This window comes from Lolium perenne, chromosome 5 (genome assembly GCF_019359855.2).
Source record: "Lolium perenne isolate Kyuss_39 chromosome 5, Kyuss_2.0, whole genome shotgun sequence".
NCBI classification, from domain to species: domain Eukaryota; kingdom Viridiplantae; phylum Streptophyta; class Magnoliopsida; order Poales; family Poaceae; genus Lolium; species Lolium perenne.
Genome location: NC_067248.2, coordinates 40584300 through 40597900, shown reverse-complemented (window position 1 = coordinate 40597900; position 13601 = coordinate 40584300). Strand labels below are relative to the sequence as shown.

Here is a 13601-nt window from a genome sequence, read left to right as displayed (position 1 = left end):
ATTGTCCTCATCATGCTCTCCAGTGCCACATTCCAAGTGGCTATGGCCAAACAGACCACATGCCCCACAAAATCGAGGAACCTTCTCATATTGTATTTTATAGAATTCACGTTGACCTTCTCGCACAATGGAAACAAATACGCGTAACGTTCCTCACATCCAATCTTATTTTGACACGAACAAAATTGCCCATCCCTTGCACATCTGTTTCAATCTTGATCACCTTCCCAACTTTCTTTTCTGTGAGGTTCTTGATCAGAGCAACATTACGGTATCCAACCGGCAATTTATGAATTTGAAGCCATGTATCAAAACAATGGAGATCAATAGTATCAGGATCTACCAGACCATCATATTCCTCTATACAGACAATATTCGCGAAACAGCCACGGCCCGCCTTCGATTACCTTCAACCAATCCCCTGCACAAAAACACCGCACCGTGAACGTATTCCCTTCAAGATGGTTGAATTCTATCCTCCGAGCTGGGGACCATGCGTTTAGCATATGTTGTTCAAAAGTTATAGGATCGAAGTTGTTCGTTGTGTGTATCCTCGCTAGAGCCATCCACTTGATCCTCGCTTTGGAGCAGACTCCTCCTCGTCAAAAATCAGATCATCCCGCTCATCATCTTCAATTCCTATCCGGGTCAAAGATATCCCGATCGCTTCTTCTTTCTTTCCTCCAGATCCGCTAGCCTCGATTGTTTGATTTCATTTATCGCCCATCTTTCCTTGGACGGAAAAGATCTTCTGGCCGAACCCTAGCATACGGGAAACCTTGCTACCGTCGGGAGCGAGAGGAAGCCAAGCTGTGGCGGCCACCGTGGGATGCAGGGGCGCTTCAGTCGTACGAGGCTGAGAAACGAACCATCGTCGGAAAAAAATTCCGTGCCGAGGTCAGAAACCCTAGATCGCCTTGAGAGCGTCTAGATCTGATCTTACAGTTAGAAGAAGTGGCCTAGCCATCTTTTCCCACAAAGCCCCCTCGCTAATTTCAAATTCGTCTGCAGCCTGATCTTGGTTCTTGCTATCCCCACCAAAAGTCCAAAACTCCCCCCCACACTCCGGCGACACGGCGGCGCACGCTCGCCCGCCGGCGACTGCGGCCGCCGCAGTAACCTCCGCACGGCCGTGCCGCATGTTTTCCCGCGGCGCGGTTCCCCTCCGCTGGTCTCGCGGTCTGCTGCTGCGGGCAGGGAGCAGCCGCAGCCGCGGCTTATCCGCGATGGCCGCCGGCGGAGGAAGAGCCGAGGAGGGGGAGCTCGGGGAGTTCCTGGAGTACATGGAACGGCTCCGAAACTACGAGCGCTCCGGGGTGCCGCGCGGCGCCGGGACCGACTCCGACGACGGCTTCGACCTCGGCCGCATGCGCCGCCTCCTCCGCCGCCTCGGCGACCCGCACACCCACTACCCGGTGAGGCTCGCGCAACCCTCTGTTCGCCTCCCATTAGCTCCAACACACTGCTGTTTGCTAGCAGGGGAAGACCCTGCGATTTTGCTTGTGAAATATGATGGCGGTGGCACATTGGGATGTGTTCGTGCGGTGAAGTGTTAGGCATTCAGTATTCGATTTATCTCAGTGATACTCCCTCGGTTTCGATTTAATCACTGCGCACGTGTATGTGCATACTACATAGGCCGGGAGTAGCTCGTGCCGATTAAATGAGAACGGAGGGAGTAACTATGGAATGATGAACCTGAGTGCTCTATTTGTAGGCTGTTCATATTGCCGGCACCAAGGGGAAAGGTTCGACTGCTGCATTTCTGTCCAATATCATGAGGGAGGAAGGATACAATGTGGGATGCTATTCCAGGTATTCTACCATGTATCACCGAGCTTCATGTATCATTTGGCAGCTACTAGACGAAAGTGTCTTGTGAGTTCACTCATAGAGGGACGTCAATCTAACTATGTGCTGTTGTCTTTCATGTCGGGTTATGGTGTCAAAAAAATTTAAATGCACATCCGAGTTCTGTTGAATTCATCCAGATGGCGTATAGGGATTACCGGAATTTTATGATGGTGCTATCTTTGCAGCCCACATCTTCTAACGATTCGAGAGCGCATTTCTGTTGGAGAACATGGAGGCCCTGTTTCAGCTGCATTGTTGAGGGACCTTTTTGACCAGGCTAAGGAAGCTATTGATGAATCCGTAGAATCAGAAAATGGAGCCCTGACACACTTCGAGGTTGTTTTGCTTTTTAAATTACAAATTTCTTTGATTTTTTGCTCTGAAAAAATATGAATTCTGATTTTTTTCTGTCCTCAAATGATGTCCTACAATTTCAATATACATGAAGATAGCAAAAATATCGAATAAGTACTTGTGTCATCCCTGCTCCTTCATTAGTTTGCACCTTACCTTATTGTGTTAAACCTTGCAAGCTGTGATGCCAATTTTCCTGTTATAAGTTAGGTCATCCGGTTTCTGTTTGCATATTGGTATAACCATTAGAGTGTAAAATAACTAGTGCTATTTAATCTAGACATGTACTTATTGTAAAAAGTAGGATTTCATGGACATTATGTGATGCTAGCCCAGGGAAAAATTGGCGATGCATGTAATAAGCAGGAATATATGGACACATGATGCTCTGATCTCACTTTCTGAACTTTAGCTGTCCCGATTCATGTATACTGCATTAGAGTATGGTGTTTATACAGTAACAAGTTTCTTACAGAACTCAATACGGCCAAATAGCATTTATTGGGCATATATAACAACATTAAAAATACTGTAGTCATTCATATGCATCAGATGGTATTTCACCTCTGGTGATCATGAACTTAAGAACCACTTGCGTGATTTTGCAGGTTTTCACAGCCCTCTCATTTCTCCTATTCTCACGAGAAAACATTGACTTCGCCATTGTCGAAGTAAGTTGTGTAACACTTTGTTAGATGACACTGTTACTGCTGCTCAATTTTTTTTCCACGGTCTGCGTTTATATGTGGCTGCAAATGTCATGGCTGGAGTAAACTCATAGCTCTGCTGTCATAGAAGTTGTCAACATCTAGGGAATTCTATTGCTAACTTGGAAGTTCAGTCACAAGGATGCACCTCTTGTATTAAATTGCTGGAAAGATATCACAGGAATGAAAAAAACTTTCCCTCATAAGTCATAATTGCGTTGTGGCTCAGCTCTTTACTGCCCACCTCTGGTCCTCTCTGGTGACCATTTACTCTTTGTGTCTTTAAGAAAATTTCAGAATATGGACAAAATAAATAGGGACCAGCAAGTTGGTATTTAATGCAAGGCCTTACTCCAAAGTGAAATCTAGGGATAACAGAATGTAGCCCCTTCTGCTTATGTGTATTAAGAGTAAATTACTACTCCCTCCTTTTTTTTACAGGGCGTATCTCTCGTTTCCTCTGGGCCCAAGGTGCTCCACGATTGGAGGAAACAAACAGGCGCTGAGCAGCGATTTTGAAGGAGATGCGCCTAAGTATTTCCAAAAAAAACGCTTAGTAACCTCCCCGTCCAGTAAAAGAAGGAAAGAAGCGAATGCATTGGTGGAGACAGTTAACAGCGAAAATTTAGCGAGTTTCTTTCGGCCCGCGCCTGTTTCCTTCTCCCCCGCGCGATGAGCGACAATGGCGAGCAAAATTTCGCCTCCAAAGCTCCCGCCGATGAAGCCCGCTCCCAAATCCAAATTCTGGCTGAAATTCGACGCGCCAATTCTGCTCTTTTTATACCCATGGAGATCGGCAGTCGAGCAGACGGCACCCAACCTCTCTCCTCCTTCTCGTTCCAATGGCGCATCCACATCAAGGAGAAGAAGATCGCCGGCCTCCTCCTCTTGGCCTCCGTGGGCTTTCTAGGGTAGCTTTCCAGGCGAGAGCACCGCCGCCCGGAGGTCTTCCTCCTCTTGGTCTCACCGGACGCGGCACGGCTCCTTCCTTCTCCATCGGAACGGCTGGTTTCGAGCGTCTTCATCCTCCGACTACTTTGCCACGACGGCGCGTCGGCCTCGCACGCCCATCTCGCGCTCCGGCACCTAACGAGGCCGGTTCCTCGAACTGGAGTGCCTCCGTCGGCGAGGCCGGTACAGGTAGCAGAGGGATCAGTTCTACTTTCGTGGGGGTTTAACCTCAGCAATGGCAGCGGCGGGAACTCGTTTGGCGTCGGCGGTGGCGGCGGGATCTCGTTTGGCAGCGGCGGCAGCAGCGAGTCCATGGGCTTCACGTTCAGTACCGGCGCAGGCAGCCAAGGTAAACCCTAAACCCTCTAGTCTCCTATATCATGCAATTTTTGATCTGATCTGATCATAGAGATAGTGTAGAGATAGTTTAGAGATAATTTAGTTGATAATGTAGATGATTTACATAGATCAGTATTGTTAATCTCTGCCGTGACACATAGATCATATTGTGAAAATCTCTGTCTTGGCACAAATTTCACGTATTTCTCTGCCGCGGGCTGTGTTTCTCTGCCGTGGCGCACAGCCATGCACTGCAAAACTCTGTCGCGGCACAGTTTTAGTTGGTTTTCTGCGTGCGAGAGGATATGAGTCACCAAGTTACGTTGCACATCATGAGTACTTAGATAATGGTAATGGACTAGCTTGTACATGATCAAGATATTATGGTACTGGACTAACTTGTAGATGATGTAGAAATCTACTTTAAACCCTAGTTGTACGCCTGGTTTTTGTGGTTTTAGATGATCTAATTATTTGTCCAACGCATGGGTGCATGATAAAAGCATATTCTCACTCACTTTCTTACATAAACTTGACGCATATAAAACCATTACATATTCCGGCCAATCTAAACTTGACTATCCGGCACATTATGCGCTTTCTTTTCGTCCTCGAGATAGATAGATGGGTTGCGACGGCACCTTATGCATACCCCTTCTTTGTTTATCGCCACCGTAGTCGCACAATCTTTGCACCAAAAGTTGTCACACAGGCAACGATTTCCGCAAGCTTCGCAACAACGCAAATCTGTTGGTACCGGGAGCCTACACCGCGGATGCCACACTTGAGGCACAAAGCTGGATGAATGCACACCTCGCAAGTTGAGGTTGGGTTGGAGTAGGTTCTGTGTACCACATCTTGCACGAGGTTAGCGGTTTGGACGTACCTAGCCGAAATCCTTGCATCTGTAGCTTCAAATTGGTTGCACGATCCACTTTATCTAATAGATCTTCGATGTTTTTATGAACCCTCTGAAATTCATCCTCCAGCTCTTCTACTTGGCCTTGCGTGATCTCCACATCGCCATCCTCCTCGACTTGGACGGCATCAAACTTGCCCTCCACCTCTCCTTCTACATCAACGCCGTCCACCTCTCCTTCTCCATGGACGTCTTCCATCTCTCCTTCTCGATCCTTCTCCATTTGGCTTCCACCTCGCTGCTTCAAAGAATAGCACAGCAAATGGGTGTACTTTTATACACCAAGGAATGGGAATAGCTGCGGTGTGAACAAGGATCAAAATCTGCGCTGCATGCAAACTGGAGTACATTCACACCTCAACAAAAACTGAAGTGTTCCCACATGCATGCAGAATTGGAAGGAGAAAGGAAAGAGAGCACCGGTCCAATTAAAACTGTCATTTAATGAGACATGCCTTAATTCTGAAAAATGGAGGGATTGGAGATGCGCCCTGTAAAAAAAAGAGGGAGTACTGTCATTTAATGATTGGACCGGTGCTCTCTTTCCTTTCTCCTTCCAATTCTGCATGCATGTGGGAACACTTCAGTTTTTGTTGAGGTGTGAATGTACTCCAGTTTGCATGCAGCGCAGATTTTGATCCTTGTTCACACCGCAACTATTCCCATTCCTTGGTGTATAAAAGTACACCCATTTGCTGTGCTATTCTTTGAAGCAGCGAGGTGGAAGCCAAATGGAGAAGGATCGAGAAGGAGAGATGGAAGACAGTCCATGGAGAAGGAGAGGTGGACGGCGTCGATGTAGAAGGAGAGGTGGAGGGCGAGTTTGATGCCATCCAAGTCGAGGAGGATGGCGATGTGGAGATCACGCAAGGCCAAGTAGAAGAGCTGGAGGATGAATTTCAGAGGGTTCATAAAAACATCGAAGATCTATTAGATAAAGTGGATCGTGCAACCAACTTCGAAGCTACAGATGCAAGGATTTCGGCTAGGTACGTCCAAACCGCTAACCTCGTGCAAGATGTGGTACACAGAACCTACTCCAACCCGACCTCAACTTGCGAGGTTGTGCATTCATCCAGCTTTGTGCCTCAAGTGTGGCATCCGCGGTGAGCCTTCCATATTTCTTTGCTTAGGATGTAGGCTCCCGGTACCAACAGATTTGCGTTGTTGCGAAGCTTGCGGAAATCCTTGCCTGTGTGACAACTTTTGGTGCAAAGATTGTGCGACTACGGTGGCGATAAACAAAGAAGGGGTATGCATAAGGTGCCGTCGCAACCCATCTATCTATCTCGAGGACGAAAAGAAAGCGCATAATGTGCCGGATAGTCAAGTTTAGATTGGCCGGAATATGTAATGGTTTTATATGCGTCAAGTTTATGTAAGAAAGTGAGTGAGAATATGCTTTTATCATGCACCCATGCGTTGGACAAATAATTAGATCATCTAAAACCACAAAAACCAGGCGTACAACTAGGGTTTAAAGTAGATTTCTAGATCATCTACAAGTTAGTCCAGTACCATAATATCTTGATCATGTACAAGCTAGTCCATTACCATTATCTAAGTACTCATGATGTGCAACGTAACTTGGCTGCAGCTCATATCCTCTGCCGCGGCAGAGAAAACCAACTAAAACTGTGCCGCGACAGAGTTTTGCAGTGCATGGCTGTGCGCCACGGCAGAGAAACACAGCCCGCGGCAGAGAAATACGTGAAATTTGTGCCAAGGCAGAGATTTTCACTATATGATCTATGTGCCACGGCAGAGATTAACAATACTGATCTATGTAAATCATCTACATTATCAACTAAATTATCTCTACACTATCTCTATGATCAGATCAGATCAAAAATTGCATGATATAGGAGACTAGAGGGTTTAGGGTTTACCTTGGCTGCCGGCGCCGGTACTGAACGTGAAGCCCATGGACTCGCTGTTGCCGCCGCTGCCAAACGAGATCCTGCCGCTGCCATTGCTGAGGTTAAACCCCACGAAAGTAGAACTGATCCCTCTGCTGCCTGTACCGGCCTCGCCGACGGAGGCACTCTAGTTCGAGGAACCGGCCTCGTTAGGTGCCGGAGCGCGAGATGGGCGTGCGAGGCCGACACGCCGTCGTGGCAAAGTAGTCGGAGGATGAAGACGCTCGAAACCAGCCGTGCCGATGGAGAAGGAAGGAGCCGTGCCACGTCCGGTGAGACCAAGAGGAGGAAGACCTCCGGGCGGCGGTGCTCTCGCCTGGAAAGCTACCCTAGAAAGCCCACGGAGGCCAAGAGGAGGAGGCCGGCGATCTTCTTCTCCTTGATGTGGATGCGCCATTGGAACGAGAAGGAGGAGAGAGGTTGGGTGCCGTCTGCTCGACTGCCGATCTCCATGGGTATAAAAAGAGCAGAATTGGCGCGTCGAATTTCAGCCAGAATTTGGATTTGGGAGCGGGCTTCATCGGCGGGAGCTTTGGAGGCGAAATTTTGCTCGCCATTGTCGCTCATCGCGCGGGGGAGAAAGAAACAGGCGCGGGCCGAAAGAAACTCGCTAAATTTTCGCTGTTAACTGTCTCCACCAATGCATGCGCTTTTTTCCTTCTTTTACTGGACGGGGAGGTTACTAAGCGTTTTTTTTTGGAAATACTTAGGCGCATCTCCTTCAAAATCGCTGCTCAGCGCCTGTTTGTTTCCTCCAATCGTGGAGCACCTTGGGCCCAGAGGAAACGAGAGATACGCCCTGTAAAAAAAAAAGGAGGGAGTAGCACTGATCACAAGTTCCTGGGCCTGTAGTATTTAAAAATGAATTTTAATAGCTATTATTCTGTTATAAATCTCACAGTGACAAAATAGTGCTTTGTTTGTCTATTGATTGCCTAGGCAGGTCTTGGGGGAGCTAGAGATGCCACAAATGTCATACGAAATAATGAACTAGCTGTATCAGTCATAACAACAATTGGGAAAGAACATTTGGCTGCTTTGGGTGGTTCCCTCCAAAGCATCGCAGTGGCAAAGTCTGGAATTATCAAGGAAGGACGACCAGTTAAGTTGTTCTCATTCTTGTTCATTTTCATGTTCATCGGATTCTTTTGTGTTGCTTGTAGTTTCAGATTATTGTCAGTTTAAGTCAGCTGACTATGCAGTGTAGTGTTCTTTCTCTTCAAAGAAATGGTTGGTATGTCATGTTCTGCTTTGCTGTTCCATGTCCATGATAGTTAACCAAGCTATTTTACTAGGCACCATCTTGTGTTTCTCCAGTAAGATGCAGATTTACCTTTCCCTTAATTATTATGTGGTGATATTATAGCCTTCAGATTGTATCATGATATTATCCTTGTACTCCCTCCGCCCCGAAAAGGTTGTCGTGGATTTGTCTAAATTTGGATGTATCTAGACGCGATTTAGTGTATAGATACATCCAAATTTAGACAAATCTGCGACATCTATAGAATGCTTTCAACCCTTAATCCCCTGGGTACATGGCCATCATGCTAAAACCTAAAAGTATAAAATATCCACACATGTTTTTTATGTTCTTATTTATTCTGTTTTCTCATTGTGAGTCATTCTTATTTATTGCAATATTTTTTGTAATTAGGTTTCTGGTATGGATTTTGTAGCCTGAACATCAAACCTTTTTTCAGGTTGTCATTGGTGGTCCATTTTCAACAGAGGTCGAGCAAATTCTTCGGGATAGAGCATTCTTGACACAATCACCCGTCATATCTGCTTGTGATTCTGGTGTCAGGAGCATCACACGATGCATTGGATGGGATTATGCAAAACCTTATCAAAGTTGTGACATTGTGGTGAAGATTTCAAATGATAGGCCATTGGTAGGATTCCATGTCCAACCATCTAGTAAATTTAAATCAGAAGAGAATAAAATGTTCCCCTGTTCTTTTCAAGTCCTCCAAATGACCGGTGCAAAATACATTTTGCAGTCTATGGAATTGCATGATGTAAAACTCCAGCTGCTGGGAGACCATCAGCGTCAAAATGCTGTTACAGCTTCCTGCACAGCTCTATGTCTCCGTGAGCTAGGTAATGAAGTATGCCAATTAATATTGTTGGTGTCAATCAGTTTCACTAATTAATAGGACAGTTATGCATCGATATAGTCTTTTATTTTGAACCTGCACTGTGTTCTTGCACGGCTCTATGTCTCAGTCAGCTAGTCAATGAAACTTGCTAATTCATAGTATTCCTTTGGTGATGGTCTGTCTGAACCCAGTTTCATTAATTGAAGTAAAGTTACCTCAGCTTAACGTCTTCATTTTGAATCTTCACCGTATTGTTGCTTTTGAACGAGACTACAATACTGTTCGTACAAGTCTGACATATTTTTCGTTCAGTTCAGTTTCAGTTCCTTTTTCATTTTTTCCACCTTACCATACACATTGCTTTGATTTGTACAAGTCTGATATATTTTCCCTCTTATCCCCCGGATTTGGGAAGTTAAGGATGGGATACATCTGATGCATCTATCCGAGCTGGTTTAGAGAGGACACAATTGCCTGGGAGAAGCCAATTTCTTACACAAGATGAAGCCTCGATCCTTGGGCTCGACGGAGCATCCACAATTCTCATTGATGGAGGTTCTACACAATAACCTGTATCTAATGCTGCATTCTCCTTTACTGTTGTTCCCTTATTAGACATCATCTCACGTTCTGATCATCTTCCAGCCCACACAGAGGCGTCTGCAAAGGCCTTATCGGACGTGATAAGAACCGTCGAACCGGAAGGACCTCTTGCCTTTATCATCGGTATGGCTGATGACAAAGAACATCTCGCATTCACCGCGCAGCTTCTCTCAGGCAAAGATCTACCACCCATGCACGGTTTACCTGGCTCATAAGTCATATCTGTAGCGTTTAGACTGAAGAATGGACACGTTTTTTTTACCCAACCCTGATCTCTAACTCACAGGCAGAAGGCCAGACGTCGTGCTGCTGACGGAGGCGAGGATCGCTGGAGGAACTGCCCGCTCCTTACCGGCCTCGTCGCTGAGAGACATCTGGATAGGCGTCGCGCATGACCAGGGCATCGAGTGCGTGGACATCGGGGTGGTCACCAGCGACCGTATCGGTCACCTGGCTGCTGCTAGCTCCGACAAACCGACGCCTATGATGATCGGGTGCGGGGACGGGCTGTTCTCGCACGACCTGATGAAGGCCGCCTCATGGCTGCTGCACGGCGTGCGTCGGGTAGAGGGCGGCGGCGCTGGCGCTCCTGCAGGCCTCATCTGCGTCACCGGGTCGCTGCATATGGTCTCGTCGGTGCTCCAGCAGCTTGAGCAGCAGTAGTAGCAGCTACAACCCAAAGAAAAGGAAGGAAGCACCACCTGTTCGCTGCACCGAAAAGCCTCTTGACTTTTCTTAATTCGCAGCACATTGTTTTGTAGCAGTGACCGTTCTCTGCCAGGCCAGCATGGCTGTCTTTTTCGCCCGGTAGCGCTGTCGCTTTGTGTGCGGAACAACCCGCCTTGTTTATTTAGCGCGATGCTACTAGTATAATCTTCTTCCTTTTCCTTCCCTGGTATACAAGTAGACATACACTATGTATCTTTTTTTTCAAAGACGGGCTACCCCTTTTCATCACTGCAAAAGAAAATACATTGTTATGTTATTGACACACATGCATAGAAGGGGACAGGAAGGAGGACGCCCTCACATCAACACGAAACCGCGGATAAGCGTTCGACATCGAGCACCCACTACTGAGGAAAACATCTGTTTACACTAAAGCCTAACTACATGAGTTCAAAATATCAAAGACAAACAAACATAGTATCAATAGCCAACAAGATCACATCCACGAACACAAAGATCGAGGATCTTCAATCATCAAAATCGCCGACGGGGTTGGAGTCAACTTGGAACTCCTAGCAATCCATCACCACAGAGGAATTAAGCACATAACTATTAAAGTGTATCTTATTCCTGATAGTTCAAATCGACCAACATACATCAGCAGTTAATAAGGTATAGAACTTTTATCCCCAGGAAGATAATCATATAACCAGCCCAAACTCTGTCAAAGGCTCCTAGCACAGGAGTTAGTTCCTAGGCAAGAACCAGAGTCCCCCAAACAACCTTAGCCACGCCACAAGAAAAGAACAGATGAGCAGCAGTGCCAATATTATCACATAAAGAATATGTAGGGGGTCCCATCCACTTTCTCTTTCTCATCTTTTCTTCTGTTAACACAACATCCCGATAAAGTTGCCAAAGGAAGATTTCAATCTTCAAAGGCAATTTGGTTTTCCAAATCCTCTTATTATGTGCCCAGCGATACTATTTTCCAATAACGATATACACAAAGCGAGTTGAAAATCTTTTATTGGTCGTCAGAGACCAAGAAAGTGCATCATTATCTTGATTCCTATGAACTTGACCTATAGATACTTAAATGTAATTCCATTGATGTCAAATATCAGGGGACATACGCTCTCTCAAAGGGATATTGAAGTTCACATCAATAGCATGAGCTTTCTGGGGAGCGGTGTTTTCGAACATGGGTCCATATGCTCTCTATATTTTGAAATGCATCTTACATACATTTTAAATTTTAGAAAAAATTGAAACTAAAAGTTCGCACGTACATCTTCACGTGTTACATGCTCACAAAGTCGTTTCATAAAAAATCGACTTATCATGTGACGTGTGTAAAAAAGACAAAATTCAGTGCTAAAAATAATGCTTTTCACAAGATAAACTTTCTCTTTTTCATATAGATCACACAAAATATTGGTTTTTCGTGAAACTTGACGAACGGACGTATATTATGAAGATGTACACGTAGAATTTGTTTTCCAAATTTTTCGACGTTTTGAAATATATATTTTTAGTAGAGGGAGCATACGCACCCGGGAGCCGAATTGAATTTCCGGAGCTTTCTGAGCAATACTAGTATCTCAAACGGTTGACCTTTCGCGGTCCCTTTTTTTTTAAATTCTAATCGCCATGCTCTTGCCACCTTAGCTTGCTATAAGACCAACGTTTAATACAAGATGCGAAAGTCGATTTCCATAAGTCCAGATTGCTTTGCTTGACTTTAGTGGGGTTAAACTCTTTGGCTTGCTTTATATCAACCAAAAATTAAGTTAGGTATAGATCGACGATAGGACCGTTAGATTTGAATTGGTAATTGAATCGTACACATGGCTGTGCAATTGCACTTTTTAGTTGCACATAAATTACACGTGAAACTAGATAACACCGCCTAACCGAGAATTATGTTAGTTCTAAATGGACCGACAAATCACTTTAGTCGTCAATTCCATGCTTAAAGTAATTATTATTGGGATGTGTTTGTGATGAAGCCACGCAGACCGTCTGGTCGGAGCACATTGTTTTGTAACAGTGACGCGTGGCCGTCCTGGGCTCCTTCTCGGCCTCTGCCTGTCTGTGTGCGGACCGCCTTGTTCGGCAAGCGTGATATAGTATACACTAGCATAATCTTCTATTCCGGTAGAAGATATTTTGGCATAGACGACCTATCGTACAACAGGAAGCTTGCAGACATCAGCATGCACACACTTTTCTATCGTACAACAGGAAGCTTTCAAACATCAGCATGCTCACAGAAAAGCGTGTCCCGTGCACTTTATTTCTTTGGTTATTTCTTCTACCACATCAATTTCAGACCTCATCGTAAGTCAAAACGATTGTCCATGGATGTTTGTCTTTTCTATGATTTTGACGTGCGCATCGATCTTTGATACAGATAGAGTCGATCGAACTCTAGTGTGGTTGCATCATTTTGAGCTGAGGCTCCCACGTATCAGTAAAGGCTTCCGTTGTCTAACGAAATATCTACCGCACCAAAAAGGTTGACTCGAACATGCAGACCTGTTTGATTTATGCGCTAGGTATAAATTTTAGATTTTAGTGTGAAAGGCTGACATCCCATTTAGAAAATTTGCTTCTCCATACCAAGCTAATTAGACTCGAAATTCTACGGCATTCTATGGGTAACTTGTGACAATGCACTAGAAGAATGTATTTTCTGTTAACTTCTTACTCCACCCGTTCCTGATTGATTAACTTAGCTTTGTCTAGATACACATAAATCCACATACTAAAACGCGTCTAGTTTTGGAACAGAGGGGGTATTTGTGATGACGTTGCTTCAGATCATGCAAGATTGCAAGCAATCCAACCAAAAATATAGGCGGCGAGAAAAAGATCTGTCTACTCCTTTTGTCCTAGTTTATCAGTCATCTGAGGTTTAACTTTGACTACCAAATTGACCACTAGGATATAGGCTGTGTGCCAAGAAAATTGTGACATTGAGTTCACAATCAAAAGATGTATTAAATTGTACAGTCATGTTTGAAAAAATTATGTTCCTCCAACATGTCTATGATTGGGTGAGGATTAGGCTATGCAAGGCCAAACTACACACAAATTTCCTTGGCTAGCCAATATTTTAGCAGGGTGAGACCGGTTGTAAACCAAGCACCTACAATGTCAAACATGTAGTGATTGATAA

General features: G+C 45.2%; 1 protein-coding gene across 1 annotated transcript; it reads left to right on the top strand.

Annotated features, from left to right (window-relative positions):
• Positions 1 to 1119: 1119 nt before the first annotated feature.
• On the top strand, positions 1120 to 10741 carry LOC127298521 (dihydrofolate synthetase). Its single transcript, XM_051328369.2, has 10 exons — positions 1120 to 1415; positions 1718 to 1815; positions 2040 to 2190; positions 2817 to 2879; positions 7983 to 8144; positions 8747 to 8938; positions 9047 to 9146; positions 9566 to 9700; positions 9791 to 9922; positions 10035 to 10741. Exons 1-10 carry the CDS (start codon positions 1140 to 1142, stop codon positions 10409 to 10411), a joined length of 1686 nt encoding a protein of 561 aa, XP_051184329.1. The 5' UTR covers positions 1120 to 1139; the 3' UTR covers positions 10412 to 10741.
• The last annotated feature ends 2860 nt before the right edge of the window (positions 10742 to 13601 follow it).

What these genes read in the sequence shown, in the direction of transcription:
- LOC127298521 (XM_051328369.2), top strand. Translation starts at nt 1,140, where the DNA reads ATGTTTTCCCGCGGCGCGGTTCCCCTCCGCTGGTCTCGCGGTCTGCTG. An exon ending in ACCCGCACACCCACTACCCG is followed by an intron (nt 1,416 to 1,717) that starts GTGAGGCTCGCG and finishes CTCTATTTGTAG; the next exon opens with GCTGTTCATATTGCCGGCAC. An exon ending in CACAATTCTCATTGATGGAG is followed by an intron (nt 9,701 to 9,790) that starts GTTCTACACAAT and finishes ATCATCTTCCAG; the next exon opens with CCCACACAGAGGCGTCTGCA.